The 15819-nt window shown below is 39.8% G+C and overlaps 1 protein-coding gene across 1 annotated transcript; it reads right to left on the minus strand.

The window, feature by feature from the left end:
* Positions 1 to 26: 26 nt before the first annotated feature.
* On the minus strand, positions 27 to 14842 carry LOC127452423 (protein ENTREP3-like). Its single transcript, XM_051717844.1, has 14 exons — positions 13809 to 14842; positions 13444 to 13500; positions 13236 to 13343; positions 13029 to 13145; positions 11986 to 12093; positions 11725 to 11885; positions 11287 to 11386; positions 9459 to 9531; positions 9102 to 9375; positions 6135 to 6460; positions 5924 to 5992; positions 5195 to 5364; positions 2471 to 2605; positions 27 to 2384 (listed from the first exon to the last, which is right to left on the minus strand). The coding sequence occupies exons 1-14, from the start codon at positions 14034 to 14036 to the stop codon at positions 2133 to 2135; spliced, it is 2178 nt and encodes a 725-aa protein (XP_051573804.1). The 5' UTR covers positions 14037 to 14842; the 3' UTR covers positions 27 to 2132.
* Between the last annotated feature and the right edge of the window lie 977 nt (positions 14843 to 15819).

A 15819-nucleotide genomic window follows, 5' to 3' on the forward strand; every position in this document is an offset into this window, starting at 1 on the left:
TTTTAATAATTGTCGTACTCGTCAAATAAATTTAATGTGTATATATTTATTAACGTGTTCTTTTTTATATTACATAAGTTTATGAAGAAGAGCTATTTTTAATGTTTTTTTTAGGTATCATATTCCCAGAATAACAGTGTTTTCATCAGTCAGTGTAGAAGTTGTTCATAAATAGTCAATAAAATCCTTAAATTACTTAAAATATTTCCAAAGGGCCATAACATGCCAGTGTGCAATAAAGAGGTAGAATTTCAAGCTCATTTTCAGACTTGGTTTCAGTGCTTCAAAGAGTTACTGAATGTGGGTATGAGCGTTAGGGTCAGTGCATCAAAGTTATTTACACATACATTATATGTCAATCGAATCAATGCCAAATTTAGCAACATTGCTTCCAATTCAAAGCTATAAGCTTTCCAGAGCACTTCTAGACAATTTCAAAGCCAAATATTCCTTCATATGTAGATCCATTTCAGAACAGAACAAAGTATTTACAATACATATACCCTCCAGAGAGAAGTCCATGGCTGTCTTTCCAAAGTATTATGCCTAAAGTTTAATCAAACTGTCCAGGTGAATTAGGAAATTCTTATTCATATCAGTCTGCAAGAGTCCATTTTCATTGAAATCTTTCACCATGTGTTCACAACTCCTACATATAGTAACTGTCCAAGAATGTTAATTGCCAAAGAATTCTCTATATGTAGAATCATAAATTCCCTCATACATTTATCTGCATTAGTGACATCAAAATTCAACATCTAGCTGTATACCAGTACAATTCACTATCATGTGTGAGTATTAGTGTGTGTGGGTGCATTAGATGTGCCTTTAGAAAGAAAAACAAAACTTCTCAATACATGCAGAGGCATTCTGTAAGAAAGTATTACACAGACTGGGAACCTCCACAATGTGGAGACAGACAGATGCAAAATATAGACATACCAACTGAATTCACCTAATTGTTTTGGGAAAAAAACATGCATTTCTACAAATAAAGTAAATTAAAATGCTCTCGCTGTGTCATTCTCAGCTATTATGTGAGGTTAAACACAGCCATAATAGAAATGACAGATGATGTTTGGATTATTTTGCTGCTACGATATTCGAAAGGTTAAGACTGTGAGAGATATAGTGAAAAGCGTTCAGTGGTTAGATACACCACAATCAGTTCATTAGTTCCACAATCTGAGAGTGTGTGTGGGGCCGTGCATATTTCCAAGTTTAATTTGCATTAGTGCATTTGAATGAGCTGTAAAGATATTAAGCAGTGTCATAGGTGCTGCATTCTTTCCCAATCCACATAAACACAGTGAGTTAGAAAAAGAAAAATGCATTAGATGAATAAGCATAAAAGTGCAAATAAGCGCATGAAAATCATTTTCTAAACCAGTGATTTTGTCTTGTTTACCGGTAAAAATATCTAAACATCCTTAAAACAAGATTCATTTACTTGAGAAATAAAATTGTTTAAGTTGGAGAATATATCTTACTTTTCTTACCCCACTGGCAAATAATTACATTTTTTCTTGTTTTAAATGTAAATCTAACAAAATGTGGTGAAGTTTATGCTTTAAAAAACAAGAAACAATGGGGTGAGAAAAATATAATTAATTCTAAGAATAACATATATTCTCTAAAAACATGTCTTTATATCTTACACAATTTTTCTCAGGTAAATTTATCTTGTTTTAAGGATGTTCAGAAATTTTTACTGGAAAACAAATACACTGATTCATTATTTTTGTTAATTACTATTATTATTTTTTATTTTATTGTTTTTTGTATTTTTTGCAGTGAAGACGAAAGGAAGCACAAAAGGTTAAGAATCAGCACCAGTGTGTTTGTCAGGCACAGAGAGCAGAGAGTCTAAGGGTTCAATTCAATACAGGTATGTCTTTCTGTTAGAGTTTTTATGATAAGAACAGCTAAAACCTTCATCTAGTGTACTCAGACTGTTATTTAAACAGCATATCCATCTGCTCCAGATCTCAACCACCCCACCTGCAAGATAAACATCCTCACCTCTACACTAATTCCCTCCTATCATTCTTTCCTCAACTTTTCTTTGCCCCTTTCATCCCTCCTCTCCCAAAACTGCAGTTATTATCAATTCCAGAATCCCTCATCCCAAATCAGAGGGCCGATTCTGAGTAAAGAGCCCCTGATGATCCGTGCGGCGGTGGGTGGAGCCTGCGCAGTGATATGACAGATGTGGAACTGAGGTCTCCACAGCTACGCAAGTGGATACCCCCGGTCCTTACAGGGTCATCGTCATGGTGGCGGGCGTTATGGTGATTGTCACTATGGGAGTGGTGGTGTCCACGGCAGTGGTGGTGGACATGCTGCTGCTGCCACCTGGTGGCTCCCCAAGAGTTACGAAGCACCTTCACACAAAAACAAGTATGTACTATATACATGTTGTTTTGTCAAAAATTTAAGGATAGCATTTCAACAAAATGTTTTTTATTACCTGCTCTAAAGGCAGACTTCCATCCCCTCCTGTCCTCCTTTTAGGCCCCTGAGTGCAGTTTCCAGCATGATCAGTTGCAAGGGCTAAGTTCCGTTTTGATCTCTGCAGAAAACGTTGCACTAACACTCTGGTGACCTGAGAGTAAAAGTAGGAAAATGTCACATAGTTTTGGCAACCTGGTCTCATAATGAAAACGTGACTCTATATACATTTTTGCTAAATGTATTATACGTGTCTCCAGGTGCAATTCCCTGCAGTTTCCAGGTGAAATGAACACTACAGGCACTACAACAACTGTGTTTATTCACTTTCACTCAAATCATGACTTTAATGGCTGATTATAAATACTTATTTTTCTCTCTATTACTCAGACCCTGCTATTTTATGATATCGATACATTTTTACTCAAACACATCTTTTGAAAAACGATAAATTTTAATGCTTGTATTACAGACCCACCTACATATATACACTTATTCCAACACAATTAGCTTGTGTGGTAGCTTATCTGATAGAGTATTGTACTTAGAAATGGAGAACCATGGTTCAAGACCAGCCATGAACTCAAGTCGACACGTAACATGACAAAGTCATAGATAAAGTGTCATGAAATGATGTAATTGGTTCAGAAAATGTGATTTTGTATTTTGCTTCTGCATTTTAAAACACTAATGGTTAGGTTTAGGCATTGATTTGGTAAGGATGTCTTTTTTAAATGTCTCCTTTATATTTTAAAACACTATTGGTTAGGTTCAGGCAAAGGTTTTACATTAAGGAGGTATGTTTTAAAACATCCATCTAAAATTCACAGACAAAAACCTTGTCTGAACACGACACCATATTACTTGCTTTTGGCGCCCCCGGCTTGACATTTCACTGGAAACATGCAGCCAAATGTGTTATATACAGCATGTACATTTTGAATTGCAAAAATGTTGTCATGTTCACATAAATGTAATGAGATCAGGCTAAGTTTTGCCTAGGTTATACTTTAGGCCAGGGGTTTTCTACTTTTTTCAGGGCAAGGACCCCTTGGTGGATAAAGAGACACAGAACACACCCCATTTTACATATTGTATTGAACTGAGTGTTGTATTTTAAGCTTGACCATGAATAACATGCATATAGAAACATATTAACCCTTAAACACATATATAACTTCAACCCCATTAAATGCATATATGGGTCAAAAAAATCTAGATGTTTATTCTTTATAAAACTACTTATTTTGTCAAGGAAAATGAACTCTCAAGATAATTTTATTAGTAATTTAAATTCATTAATAGTTAATGTATCTTTTATTAAATTCTGAAGAGTTTCAGACACATAAAGTTGGAATAGAGTAGGAGTTTTGAGTGTGTAAAAAATCCTATATCCTCCTGAGACCCGAGCATGACTGCTGTGTGCATTTTTCATTTCCTTTTTTGATTTGTAACTAGTAGCCCCTAATACACATGCAAAAAAAATACAATAATAAATAACCATAAGAGCAAATCATTTTCCTAAAAATTGATGTCTAAGGGACTAAGTTGTGAAATTTTCAATTATATCATGATATAGAAAGTCAGAGTTTTTTTTTTTATCAAATTGTTTATTATGTTTCCAGAAGTGTTGGTTATTCATGTTTTTAAGATGTTACAGACATTACAGCTGATTTTCTGTATAGCTGCTTTGGAACAATGTGTATCCGGAAAAGCACAAATAAAAAACTATACAAATAAAAATGATTTCACTTGATTTGTCTTTTATGTTACAATGTTTTTTCTGCTTTGGCAAAAAAAAAAACCTCAATGTTCTCTCTTTGCACTGTAAAACAAACAAGTGATAACCAGTGCTGAAGCATTTTACCAATAATAAATTAGCATAATTAATTCTGACACATGTAATGGCCAGCATCATCCAATCACTGCCAACCATGTTAAATAAAATGATATATTTTAAATTCTGAATCTATGAACTGATTATCATTGTTGAGTGGTCCAAACATCATCTGCAGCCTGAAACTGAATTTTGTCAGATGTTAAGAGTGAATGCACTTGGCTGCATAGGAAAGCTATATATGTAGGGTGCTCCCTTGCTCCCTATTTAGTGAACCTCCAGTGTGCTGTCTGTCTGCACTGGTGTCAGAACAGTTCGAAATGCACCTTATTTTCAACCTAACTCCATTTAAAGCCTCTAAAAGCTATTTTTTCACTCAATGTGAAAATGCATACTAAATATAGGATTTCTAAGGGAAAAAAAGGCCTATTGTCCACTATAGTGGTTACTGTGTTTAACAGCAGCTGTTTCGGGATAAATCATATGATAGACGACACTTTAATTTAGGAATACCTAGAGCGGCAGATCAAAAGACCCTTTCATGTAAAAATTATGTCCTAAAAACTAGACGCGAGGTCATTTTTGACCCTCATACTGTATGCATTCTAGGGTTAATGTATTGACATACCTTGTACTGGTGCTTACTTTGGAAAGCCATTAAAATAATCTTTATTGATATACATAACATCTGCTTACATATGCTTGTATTACATAATTACATATACTTGTAAATTACATTTGAATTTGACATAATACATTTTAATGTAGGAGGCACTATGATACATATAGCTGCACTTTAGCTTTTTAGCATTAGTTGGCAGACCCCATACGGTACCACTGCAAACCCCCTGTTAAAGACTCTTGCTGTGGCCAGTGAGTTGTTATGTTTACATTTAAAAGACTAACCTTGAGGTCTCCAAGTGAGCGTGCACAGTCTTTGGGTAAACGCAGCGAGGTGGCTTGGGCCTGTTTTGAGGGTAACCGGCAACTCACAGCCTTAACGCTTCCCTTCCTGGGCAGGGATGCAGGAAGTGCCAAAGAGGAGCGAGGCAGCAAACAAGCTCCAGATGATGGTCCTAGGCCACACAGGTGACACAAACACAGGTAGGAAGACAAAAAAAAAGATAATGCAATTGTATTTGAAAGCAATTTCAATAATTTAATCAAGGCAGTAATATGTTAACAATACACATTCAATAAGTGATACTCTACTGATTTTAATTTAGAGGTGTCTTAAGTGGGACGCACACTGTGCAACTGTTTTGTCCAGCACAGGATTTGTCAATGTTTTGACTGGAAAAGTTAAATAAGTCTTTCTCTAACTCTCTCACACATGTATTCAATTACTGTTCTTCCACAGGTTCTTCATTAGACAGATGTCATAGGAGCAGTCAAACTGCAGGACTGCAACCAAAATTGCTGACACTGTCAGAATTTCGTCAGAGGCTAAGATTCATTGCATACGCAATGAATCGATGAGCTTGTCACTCTAAGCTATTAAAGACTGCAGATTTTGTCCTATGACAAAAAATACATAAAAAAGTCCTGAAATTTGTCTCAAAGGGGAAAATCTTAGCAAAAATCATCAGTAGCTTTAATAAACTTGCCTGTGACTTGAGAATGTTAGAAACTCACCTGTCTCTGATGAAGTCTGAGATCCCCCCACAATGACTCCTTTACTGCCTCCTGTGAGACTGAAATCACCTGAGGACAGAAGAGCACACAAAAACACACACCAACTGTGACATTGTCTTTGTTTTACAGAGTTCTTCAAGAAATACACTTTGACTTTCACTATTTCACAATATCCCAGACAATGCATGCAATAATTATTTGTTTTACATACCTGTGTCAGTAGAAGAGCTAAGCCCTGGTTCACTGTGTGACTTCACAAGGGGTAAGAAGCCATCACTGTCTTTTCGATCCCGCCCAGTTTGCTCACGGATGCACGGCCATGGAAGGAGCACCGGTGCTGTGTGGTCTGGTTGTTCTTGAGCACCACCTGATGGGGTTGTGGTAGGTGGGTTGGTTACAGTGGAGGAGGAGACCTGTCTGGATGGCGTGCAGTGCCGGACTCGGATTTCTGGGATAGAGCAACGCTGAGAGCCCGCTAACAACTCCAACTGAGAGCAACTACTTGCCAACAGAGCTTGATGCCTCAGCACTGGTGACCTATGGAGGAAATATTAAAGCAATATTGTGCCCAAAAATTAACAGTCTGTCATAATTTACTCACCCTCATGTTGTTCCAAACATTTATGACCTTGTCTCCATGATGCAAAAGCACCATAAAAGTAGTCCATACAACTTGTGTGTTATATACAGTAGATAAGTCTTCTAAAGTCATACAATAACTTTATTTGAGAAACATACTGAAATGTAAGTAGTTATTCACAGAAAATCTTGACATTCGCTCAAGCACTCCTTGAGCATATTTATGAGAGTTAAAGAGAAGTAACAATGTTAGATACATGAACAAATCATTCTTTTGAGTCAGATCTTTTTGATGAATCCACTGATTCGGTTCACAAAACCAGTCTGAATGATACACTATATTGCCAAAAGTATTCGCTCACCCATCCAAATAATTGAATTCAGGTGTTCCAATCACTTCCATGGCCACAGGTGTATAAAATGAAGCACCTAGGCATGCAGACTGCTTCTACAAACATTTGTGAAAGAATGGGCCGCTCTCAGGAGCTCAGTGAATTCCAATGTGGTACTGTGATAGGATGCCACCTGTGCAACAAGTCCAGTTGTGAAATTTCCTCGCTTCTAAATATTCCACAGTCAACTGTCAGTGGTATTATAACAAAGTGGAAGCGATTGGGAATGACAGCAACTCAGCCACGAAGTGGTAGGCCACGTAAAATGACAGAGCGGGGTCAGCGGATGCTGAGGCGCATAGTGCGCAGAGGTCGCCAACTTTCTGCAGAGTCAATCGCTACAGATCTCCAAAGTTCATGTGGACTTCAGATTAGCTCAAGAACAGTGCGTAGAGAGCTTCATGGAATGGGTTTCCATGGCCGAGCAGCTGCATCCAAGCCATACATCACCAAGTGCAATGCAAAGCGTCGGATGCAGTGGTGTAAAGCAAGCCGCCACTGGACTCTAGAGCAGTGGAGACGTGTTCTCTGGAGTGACGAATCAAGCTTCTCCATCTGGCAATCTGATGGACGAGTCTGGGTTTGGCAGTTGCCAGGAGAACGGTACTTGTCTGACTGCATTGTGCCAACTGTGAAGATTAGTGGAGGGGGGATTATGGTGTGGGGTTGTTTTTCAGGAGCTGGGCTTGGCCCCTTAGTTCCAGTGAAAGGAACACTGAATGCTTCAGCACACCAAGAGATTTTGGACAATTCCATGCTCCCAACTTTGTGGGAACAGTTTGGGGATGGCCCCTTCCTGTTCCAACATGACTGCACACCAGTGCACAAAGCAAGGTCCATAAAGACATGGATGAGCGAGTTTGGTGTGGAAGAACTTGACTGGCCTGCACAGAGTCCTGACCTCAACCCGATAGAGCACCTATGGGATGAATTAGAGCGAAGACTGCGAGCCAGGCCTTCTCGTCCAACATCAGTGTCTGACTTCACAAATGCACTTCTGGAAGAATGGTCAAAAATTCTCATAAACACACTCCTAAACCTTGTGGAAAGCCTTCCCAGAAGAGTTGAAGCTGTTATAGCTGCAAAGGGTGGGCCGATGTCATATTAAACCCTATGGATTAAGAATGGGATGTCACTTAAGTTCATATGCGTCTAAAGGCAGGTGAGCGAATACTTTTGGCAATATAGTGTATGTTCATGAATCAGACTGATACAGTTCTTGAGTTAAGCTAACTCTAAAATGATCACAGCAATTAACAGCTCTTTGTAGGGGAAGATCTAGGTTAAAAATGACTTAAATTTCGGTCTGTTCCACACACAAATCTTTGTATGGCTTTAAAAGACTTATATCCTATGGACAGAGTTGAATGGACAACTTTTTTAAAGACCCCCTCCAGTGAAAATCAAGTTTTTAACCTTGTTTACATGTCTATATGGTGTTTTTTTATATGCTAGAAGACATACCATGAGTGAAATCAGCAGTTAACATCATGGCTGAGCATTTTTGCCTTGAAACTGCAGTCTACCAAAGACAATCTCAAAAACATGGATTCAGACAGCCAGGGTTTCAAACATCACAAACCTAAGGAACCAGTCCCGTCAACTTGCGGGGTGGGGCTTTCCATATCAATAGCATACACTACGGTGAAGCAAGGGGTATCAGGAGAAGCCAGGTGTAGCAACGTATCGGTATTTTGCAAGACATTTTCTGTTTTCGGATGAAAAGTTGCGAAAGGACAAATGGTGAGCCTTCATGTATTACCAAAGGATCTGAAAATCCGAGATAAATTGGTGCAGTTTATTTGGGTTGAGATGGAGGCGGGGACTAATTTGCATATTCATAGATCCGCGCATACTAAACGAGGCAAAGGTGTAGAGTTATATCTAAGATATTTTAAGGCATGAAGGGATTATTTTCATGGAAAAAATATATTAAATATGTAATTTTGATTAACAAATATGAGTTTTTAGGGGTTAAACCAGTGACTGGAGAGGGACTTTAATTCTTTTTGGGGGGTTTCGGGTTCTGTTTGAAGCTTGAAAGCCTCAGTTCCCATGATTAGCAAATAAAACAACCAGTACATTCTTCAAAATGTTCTCCTTTTGTCCTCCACTGAAGAGAACAACATTAATTTTGGGTGAACTATTCCTTTAAAGTAAGTGATTTTATTTAGTGATTTCACAATTATGTGCTAACTCCTACTTACTTGTAGGTGGAGGTGTTGTGTGTGCTCGGAGAGGAGCAGGAGTTCGATCTCTCCCCTCTGAAACAGTGTATGCCTGGAGAAGCTGCCACCATTCCCTCAGTATGTTGTGTGGAACATCGACAGCTGATATACTCTCCCCCCTCCGCTCCCTCACTGCCTCCCCTGGGCCGAGCCCGCACCCCCACTTCCACGAGACAGGAGTCCTCGGACGGGGAGCTGTCATCTGGAATATCCACAATCTCAGACATCAAAAGAGAGCCACTGTCCATAGACACTGAGAGAGAAAATACACAAATAGCACATTTAAAGATATAGTACTGTTTGCATAAGGACGAACAGATGAGAGGGAAGACTCACCTTCACCACTGAAAGCTGTGGATGTTCCTCTCTCTCCAGACAGCTCACCAGCTTGTGTGTCAAAGATCGTAGCCTACAGACAGAGAGAGTGGCATGACCACAGCATTAGTCATAAAACATGCACACATTTTCTGGATTGTTGATGAAGAATAGCTATAAAAGGACTACTCATTTAATTGGTTTATGAGGAGGCTTGTGCTACCCAACTACATTTCTCATCATTCTCTGTTGTAGCAAGAGAATGAAAAAATAGACAGATAAAGCATCAACCACACACTTAAAGGTGCACTCAGTAATTTTTCCTCATTACAATTTTTTTTACTCCGAAAGAAATGAACTGTCATTTTTTAAATATATGTATAAAATCATGATCACTCACATGAGATGAAGACTCCAGACATATCAGTAACCTTATGAAAGTTGTTTTATTTTACATTGAAACTGGGGGTCCCCTCATGGGGGCTGCCATGTTAGAATCTCATGACCAGTTGAATACTACTCGGTTAATCTCAGACACCACCCTGTTACTAGACACTTTTGCTTTATGGATTAAAATAATCATGGCTGACTGTGAATAGTACTGTAATGGTTCAAGGATGGGCAAGGAGGAGGCAGGAATCGGCTGAACAGTAAACAAAGTTTTAATGTCAAACGTAACTTAAAACAAACATAAACACAGACACACATGCAATGCATCCGCGTGCATCTCTCTCTCAAACTGGCGCCCCTGGCTCTCCTTTATATCGCTCTCCCACTGAACAGCTAATTCAGTGCCGGCCGTGCACCATCAAGGCCCGGCCACGCTCTCCTCCACATCACACTCCTCCCCTGCCCGATTCAGGCCAGGGTGCCACCGATCTCACTAACTCTCGCCATCTCTCTCTCTCTCTCGAACTGGCACCTCTGGCTCCACTTTATCTCATTCTCCTGCTGATCAGCTGATTCAGCGCCAGCCATGCACCAACACGGCCCAGCCATGCCCTCCTCCTCATCACAAGTACATTTTTACAATGGCATCTGAAACTGAAAATTATTGAAAACTAAACAAAAAATCTTTGTTATCTAATCTGTTGCATTAATGCTAAATGCTTCCAGTGTTTTTGGGAAGTAAAAAAGAGATAAAGAAATAAGAAACTGTCTAGCGGGTCAATTTTACAATCACTTGAACACACATCACATTGTTATTACGATGACCAACGTTTAGGCAGGAACTTCTCAGCAGGACTTGAATGCAGCAATAACAATGGAAATGTTTGAGCTATTCAATAATGTTTTTTTCTACTAAATGATGCAGTGTATTATGAAATCTGAAATTTGGTCACTGTTTGGTTCAATTCGATAAAATTATTTCTGTAAGATACATAAAAATGTTACTGAAATATATTAAAAAATATATTTAAAATTGAAGTGTGCAATTCCTGTGCCACTAGCGCCACCAAAAGGAAATTGCGTAAATAAAGATTGTTTTTCGAACACTCCTCCTGTCTGCAGATATTCGCCAATTACTAGTCCCGCCCCAAACTCATTCCATTGGTTGAGTCAATATTGTTGTGTTGGGCTGGATGGGTCGTTCAAACAAACACAGTAATATTTATAGGGCTACAGAGACAGTTTTTACAGATTTTGAGGAAATCGACCTACGAATGGCTAACTTATAGTTATCTCTTCATATTAAGCTGGAATGGGAGAAAGTATTTTAACACTAAAAAAGTTACACACTTCAGCTTTAACTGAGATAAACAGGTCTAGAATTTGTTTTTGGAAAATAAATGAATGCATAACATTGGTATTAGTCTAGTTTTGATTATTAACAAATACAAACATTTACCTCACTAGGAGCCCTTTGACCCATCACTGCCTCATAAGGAGGAGGGCAGTCAGTTGGGTAGAGAGGCACAGGACTCTCCATTGATCCATTATATGTGACACTGTAGGCACACACACAAAAAATGAGGCATGAGAAAAGGAAATGAACTAAACAAATGGTGTGACAGAAGAGCTGTGTTTTGACAGGACAGGCCAAAAGGACAGAAAAGGAGTTAAAGAGACAGCAACAATTTTAAAGACCAGGTAAATGGCATTAATGAAGTGCGACGTTTGGCTATGTGTCTGTGGATCAGGTTTTGCCAACATTGTGGGGACCAGCCAATTTTCGGGGGTAGGGTTAAGAGATAGTAAATATATTTTGCTCACTATAAAAACAACAGAAGTCAATGAAAAGTCCCCACCGTGCTAGAAAAACAAACATGTGTATATGTCTTTTCACCTCTGTGCATCAGTCTCTGAGCTGCAGGTGTACTCAGGAGGGTAGTATGGGGGTGGGGGAATGGGCGGAACAAACTCCTCAAAGTCCATCATGTTACTGAGAAATGCATCCTGAGGAGTGGTGCATTCTGGGTTAACAGAGCGAGAGCGATGGGGAGCCAGCTACAACAAATGGGAGAAAGAGGAGGGAAAAAGTGAGATGCATTTCTATACACGGTGACATCTGAGAGAACATTTAAGATATTAGTAGTTTTACACTCACCAACTGCAGCAGGTCCAGAGAGAAGATATGGATGCTACAGGTGACAGTTGACAGAGTGCAGATAATGGTGGAGAGAATACTGAGACCACAGGCACTAAACAGCAGATCCTACACACACACAAACGTACACTAGTGTGATTAAACTCATCTTTAAAGAACAGCACCAGAGAAGCATATTTGGGTAAAACTTGGAAAGACACAATGATAATAAGAATGATAATAATGGAATGGGGTGTCCACATACTTTTGGCCACGTAGTAGTGTATATGTATAATAGTGCATGCCTTACTATTACACATATACACTACTACATGGCCAAAAGTATGTGGACACCCCATTCTAATCAGCAGGTTTGGCTAGGCCCAGTGAAGACACATTTTAGTGCTTTGGCATACAGAAACATTCTAGAGAACTGGGTGCTTCCAGCTTTGTGGCAACAGCTTTACTGATTTTGGTGTGGAAGAACTTGACTGGCCTGCACAAAGCTCAAGCCCTAATGAACATATCTGGGATGAATTGGAATGGGTGAGAAACAGATCAATATTTAGGTCCTTTTTTTTACTATCAATCTGCACCCTTGACCAGCCCCAACAGATCAATATTTAAGTCCTGTTTTAACTGTAAATCTACACTTTCACTTCCACCTTCTGGTGTGGAAGGGAATTTCACTTTCATATTCAGCCACCTACTGATTGGGGCTGGTCAAAGGTGCAGACTGATAGTAAAAAAAGTACTTAAATATTTAAATGTTTCTCACCCACACCTATCATATTGCTTCAGAAGATATGGATTTAACCACTGGAGTCTTATGCATTAATTTGATACTGTCTTTTGGGCCTTCAAAGTTCAGGCCACCATTCACTTGCATTAATCTTCATATGTGTTCTACAGAAGAAAGAAAGTCATACACATCTGGGATGGTATGAGGGTGAGTAAATTATGAGAGAATTTTCATTTTTGGGTGAACTATCCCTTTAATGCCACATACTTTAGGCCATATAGGGTAGATGAATTGCAAACATGTTTAAAGTCAAAATACATACCTTGAGCTGGTGACGCACCGAGTGGCAATCTGCATGTTGATAGAGCACTAGTGTCTCCTCTTCTGATGGAGAGCAAGTCTGCTTGGGGTCACAGCAAAGACACAGGCCATTCTCCATCTAGAAGGAGTTACAGTTCATCTACAGTTATTTAGGAGAGGAGAGAAGAGGAGAGGAGAGGAGAGGAGAGGAGAGGAGAGGAGAGTGTACCTGACAGGTAAGATATGATCTGACCATCTGTGCATTCTGACATGAGAGCATGGAACCAGCCAGACTGAGAATCACACACACTGCAGACAGCAGCATAAACAGCGACACCTGAACAAAAAACAAAAACAGAATCACTGAAATACTATGAGCAGCAAACACACACACAAACACACTAAAACAATTCAATCAAGATAATAAAGATACATACTACAAGAGTGAAGGGCCTTCTCCATGATATCACACCCACCACTCCTGAGGCCACAACCTTGTTCAACAGAGAAAAAAAGCATGTTAAAGTTTTTTTTCTCCAACATCAAGATTTCATGGGAAATGTCTTATTTTTAGATGCAAACTAGTTTGCTTAAATAATTCTGCAATGAGACAGCAGATTTTTAAAACACCAAATATCCCATGCAGTCTCTCAATTAAATGTGTTATTTATTTATTTGAAGTATATCATGTCACACCGCAGGACACTGCTGCAACTACTAAAATATCAAGATATTCAAATAACTATCAAAGGCCTATCATTATCTTGGAGGGTATGTTTGTGCCTGAGAGGGAGAGACTTACAAAAAAGCCAGCCCAGAAAGGACAGGACTGTCTGACTCGGGGTGAAGAGGTGAAGGCCAGGCTTGTGAAGCTGAAGGCCAGCACCATAGCCCCTAACGCAAGGTGACACAAGCCCAGGTAAAGCAGCACGCGTGCACTTGTCCTCCCAGACATTCCTCTGCGACTACCAGACAGACCTCGAGACCCTGACATTGAGGCCATGCTACTGGAGTCCGAAGGTGAGGGCATTGTAGCTTGTTAAACAATTCCTAAATTATCTGACTATGTAACTCGGTTCAAAACACATAGGATGTTACTCTAGGAACATCATCCGGAAAAGGGAAAAATCGTGCATAAAACTGAATATAGCCTACTTGACTTCAAAAAATCACACAACCCAAACCCTACGCAAAATATCACGAGATTCTACCATTAGGGGTCTACTTAACATTCTAACCACAACTATTAAAACTGGACATCGGTATTGTCACATTTATGTTGTGTCAACATTTATTCCTCTGCGTACTCCTTCATCCCTTGATTCAACTCCGTCCGTCACCCACCTGCCCTCTCTCTCCCCCCATCCCCGCGGCATTGCGGTACCCAGGGCCTTTAGCAGGCCGAGCGGCTGCCGCATCCACAGGCCAGAGAGCAGGTTCGGGCTTCTGGCTACACCGGAGGAGGATGCGTGGAGCAGGACTAAAGAAACAACTCTCGCCCAGCACACACCAAAGTGTATCTCCCACTAAAGAGCCTCACATCCCCCACCAGAGCGCGAACGATACGTCTCATGAAGCAAAACGCTAAAGGTATCAGACGAGAAAATAAATAAATAAATAAATAAATAAATACATAAGCTAAAAAAAAGCATCCGCGTCGAAGCAGCTCGAGAAGAACTGTCAAGCTGTTCTCATTTTCAAATGATGCAAGCCGTTACTTTTAGATGATTATGAAATGTATCCCCCCCGGCGTTTCCTTTGAGGGAGTTTTATCCTGAATCGAGTCTCCCTCTTTTCCTCCCGCAGTCACGAGGACTATCATCCCGTCCGCATCCCGGACATGAGCATCACTGCGCCGAGCGCTACGTAATCGCGCTAGACTTCAAGTGTCTCAGGGCGTTCACGTGTTATTATTCCCAAACGATATCATTACCTTCAGGCACAATGTATATGTTATCCACTATCATTTCAGAGTGCCTCAGTTTTAGAAATATAGAATAGGTCGCGCATTCTGATCCAGAATATGTGTCCAATGCGGCACCACATTTTACCGCGGTATAAAGCTATAAATCCGCTATGTGCTTTCGTAGACATGTAAATAATGTTGCATGTGATTCTTCACGATTTGCGAATTCGGATGACATCATCCTCCGCTCAGCAATCGGTCATTTAAATTTTACGACTCTTCATTTTCTAATCCAAATAGCTCCAAAAGTTGAACACCTAGAAGACTGAAACCACTCTCATCTTGACCAGTCTGAGTTGTGAATTTTTTCTCAGCATTTTGTTTTCCCGTCAACTCTTTTTAAGTCCATGAGTCGGGATGGTGAAAATAAGCGCTCTTCACTTTTAACGGCTATTTCCAGTAAACACACAATCTGGGTTCATGCAGATTCACTTGTATTAGATAGGTTTCACAAATCGGGCTCTTTCACAATCACATTTGGTTGCGTTTGATTGCGTCTTAGCATTAATAATAACAATTAGCAATTAATAATAACAATATAGGCTGAGAGTGTTTTCAGTCTTCTTCAACTCGTGAAGAATCACATGCAACATTATTTACATGTCTACGAAAGCACATAGCGGATTTATAGCCAATCGAAATCTGAATTTCAAACCGCAAACTATCTTTACCGCGGTCCGCATTTTCCCCGCAAGAGGTGCTGATGCTGCACTGGATGGGGGGGTTGCTTGGTAACACGCTTCGACAGTCACAACTGTTGGCGACCTTCCCGCGCATGTGCAGAAGCATCGCATCTCTTTGCACATTATTCCTATCAAATGTTCGTTTTGAATCCACCTTATTTTTC

This window comes from Myxocyprinus asiaticus, chromosome 15, assembly GCF_019703515.2.
Source record: "Myxocyprinus asiaticus isolate MX2 ecotype Aquarium Trade chromosome 15, UBuf_Myxa_2, whole genome shotgun sequence".
Taxonomy (NCBI): domain Eukaryota; kingdom Metazoa; phylum Chordata; class Actinopteri; order Cypriniformes; family Catostomidae; genus Myxocyprinus; species Myxocyprinus asiaticus.

What these genes read in the sequence shown, in the direction of transcription:
- LOC127452423 (XM_051717844.1), bottom strand. Translation starts at nt 14,036, where the DNA reads ATGCCCTCACCTTCGGACTCCAGTAGCATGGCCTCAATGTCAGGGTCT. An exon ending in CGGTGCGTCACCAGCTCAAG is followed by an intron (nt 12,094 to 13,028) that starts GTATGTATTTTG and finishes GTGTGTGTGTAG; the next exon opens with GATCTGCTGTTTAGTGCCTG. An exon ending in CACAGCTTTCAGTGGTGAAG is followed by an intron (nt 9,376 to 9,458) that starts GTGAGTCTTCCC and finishes TTTCTCTCTCAG; the next exon opens with TGTCTATGGACAGTGGCTCT.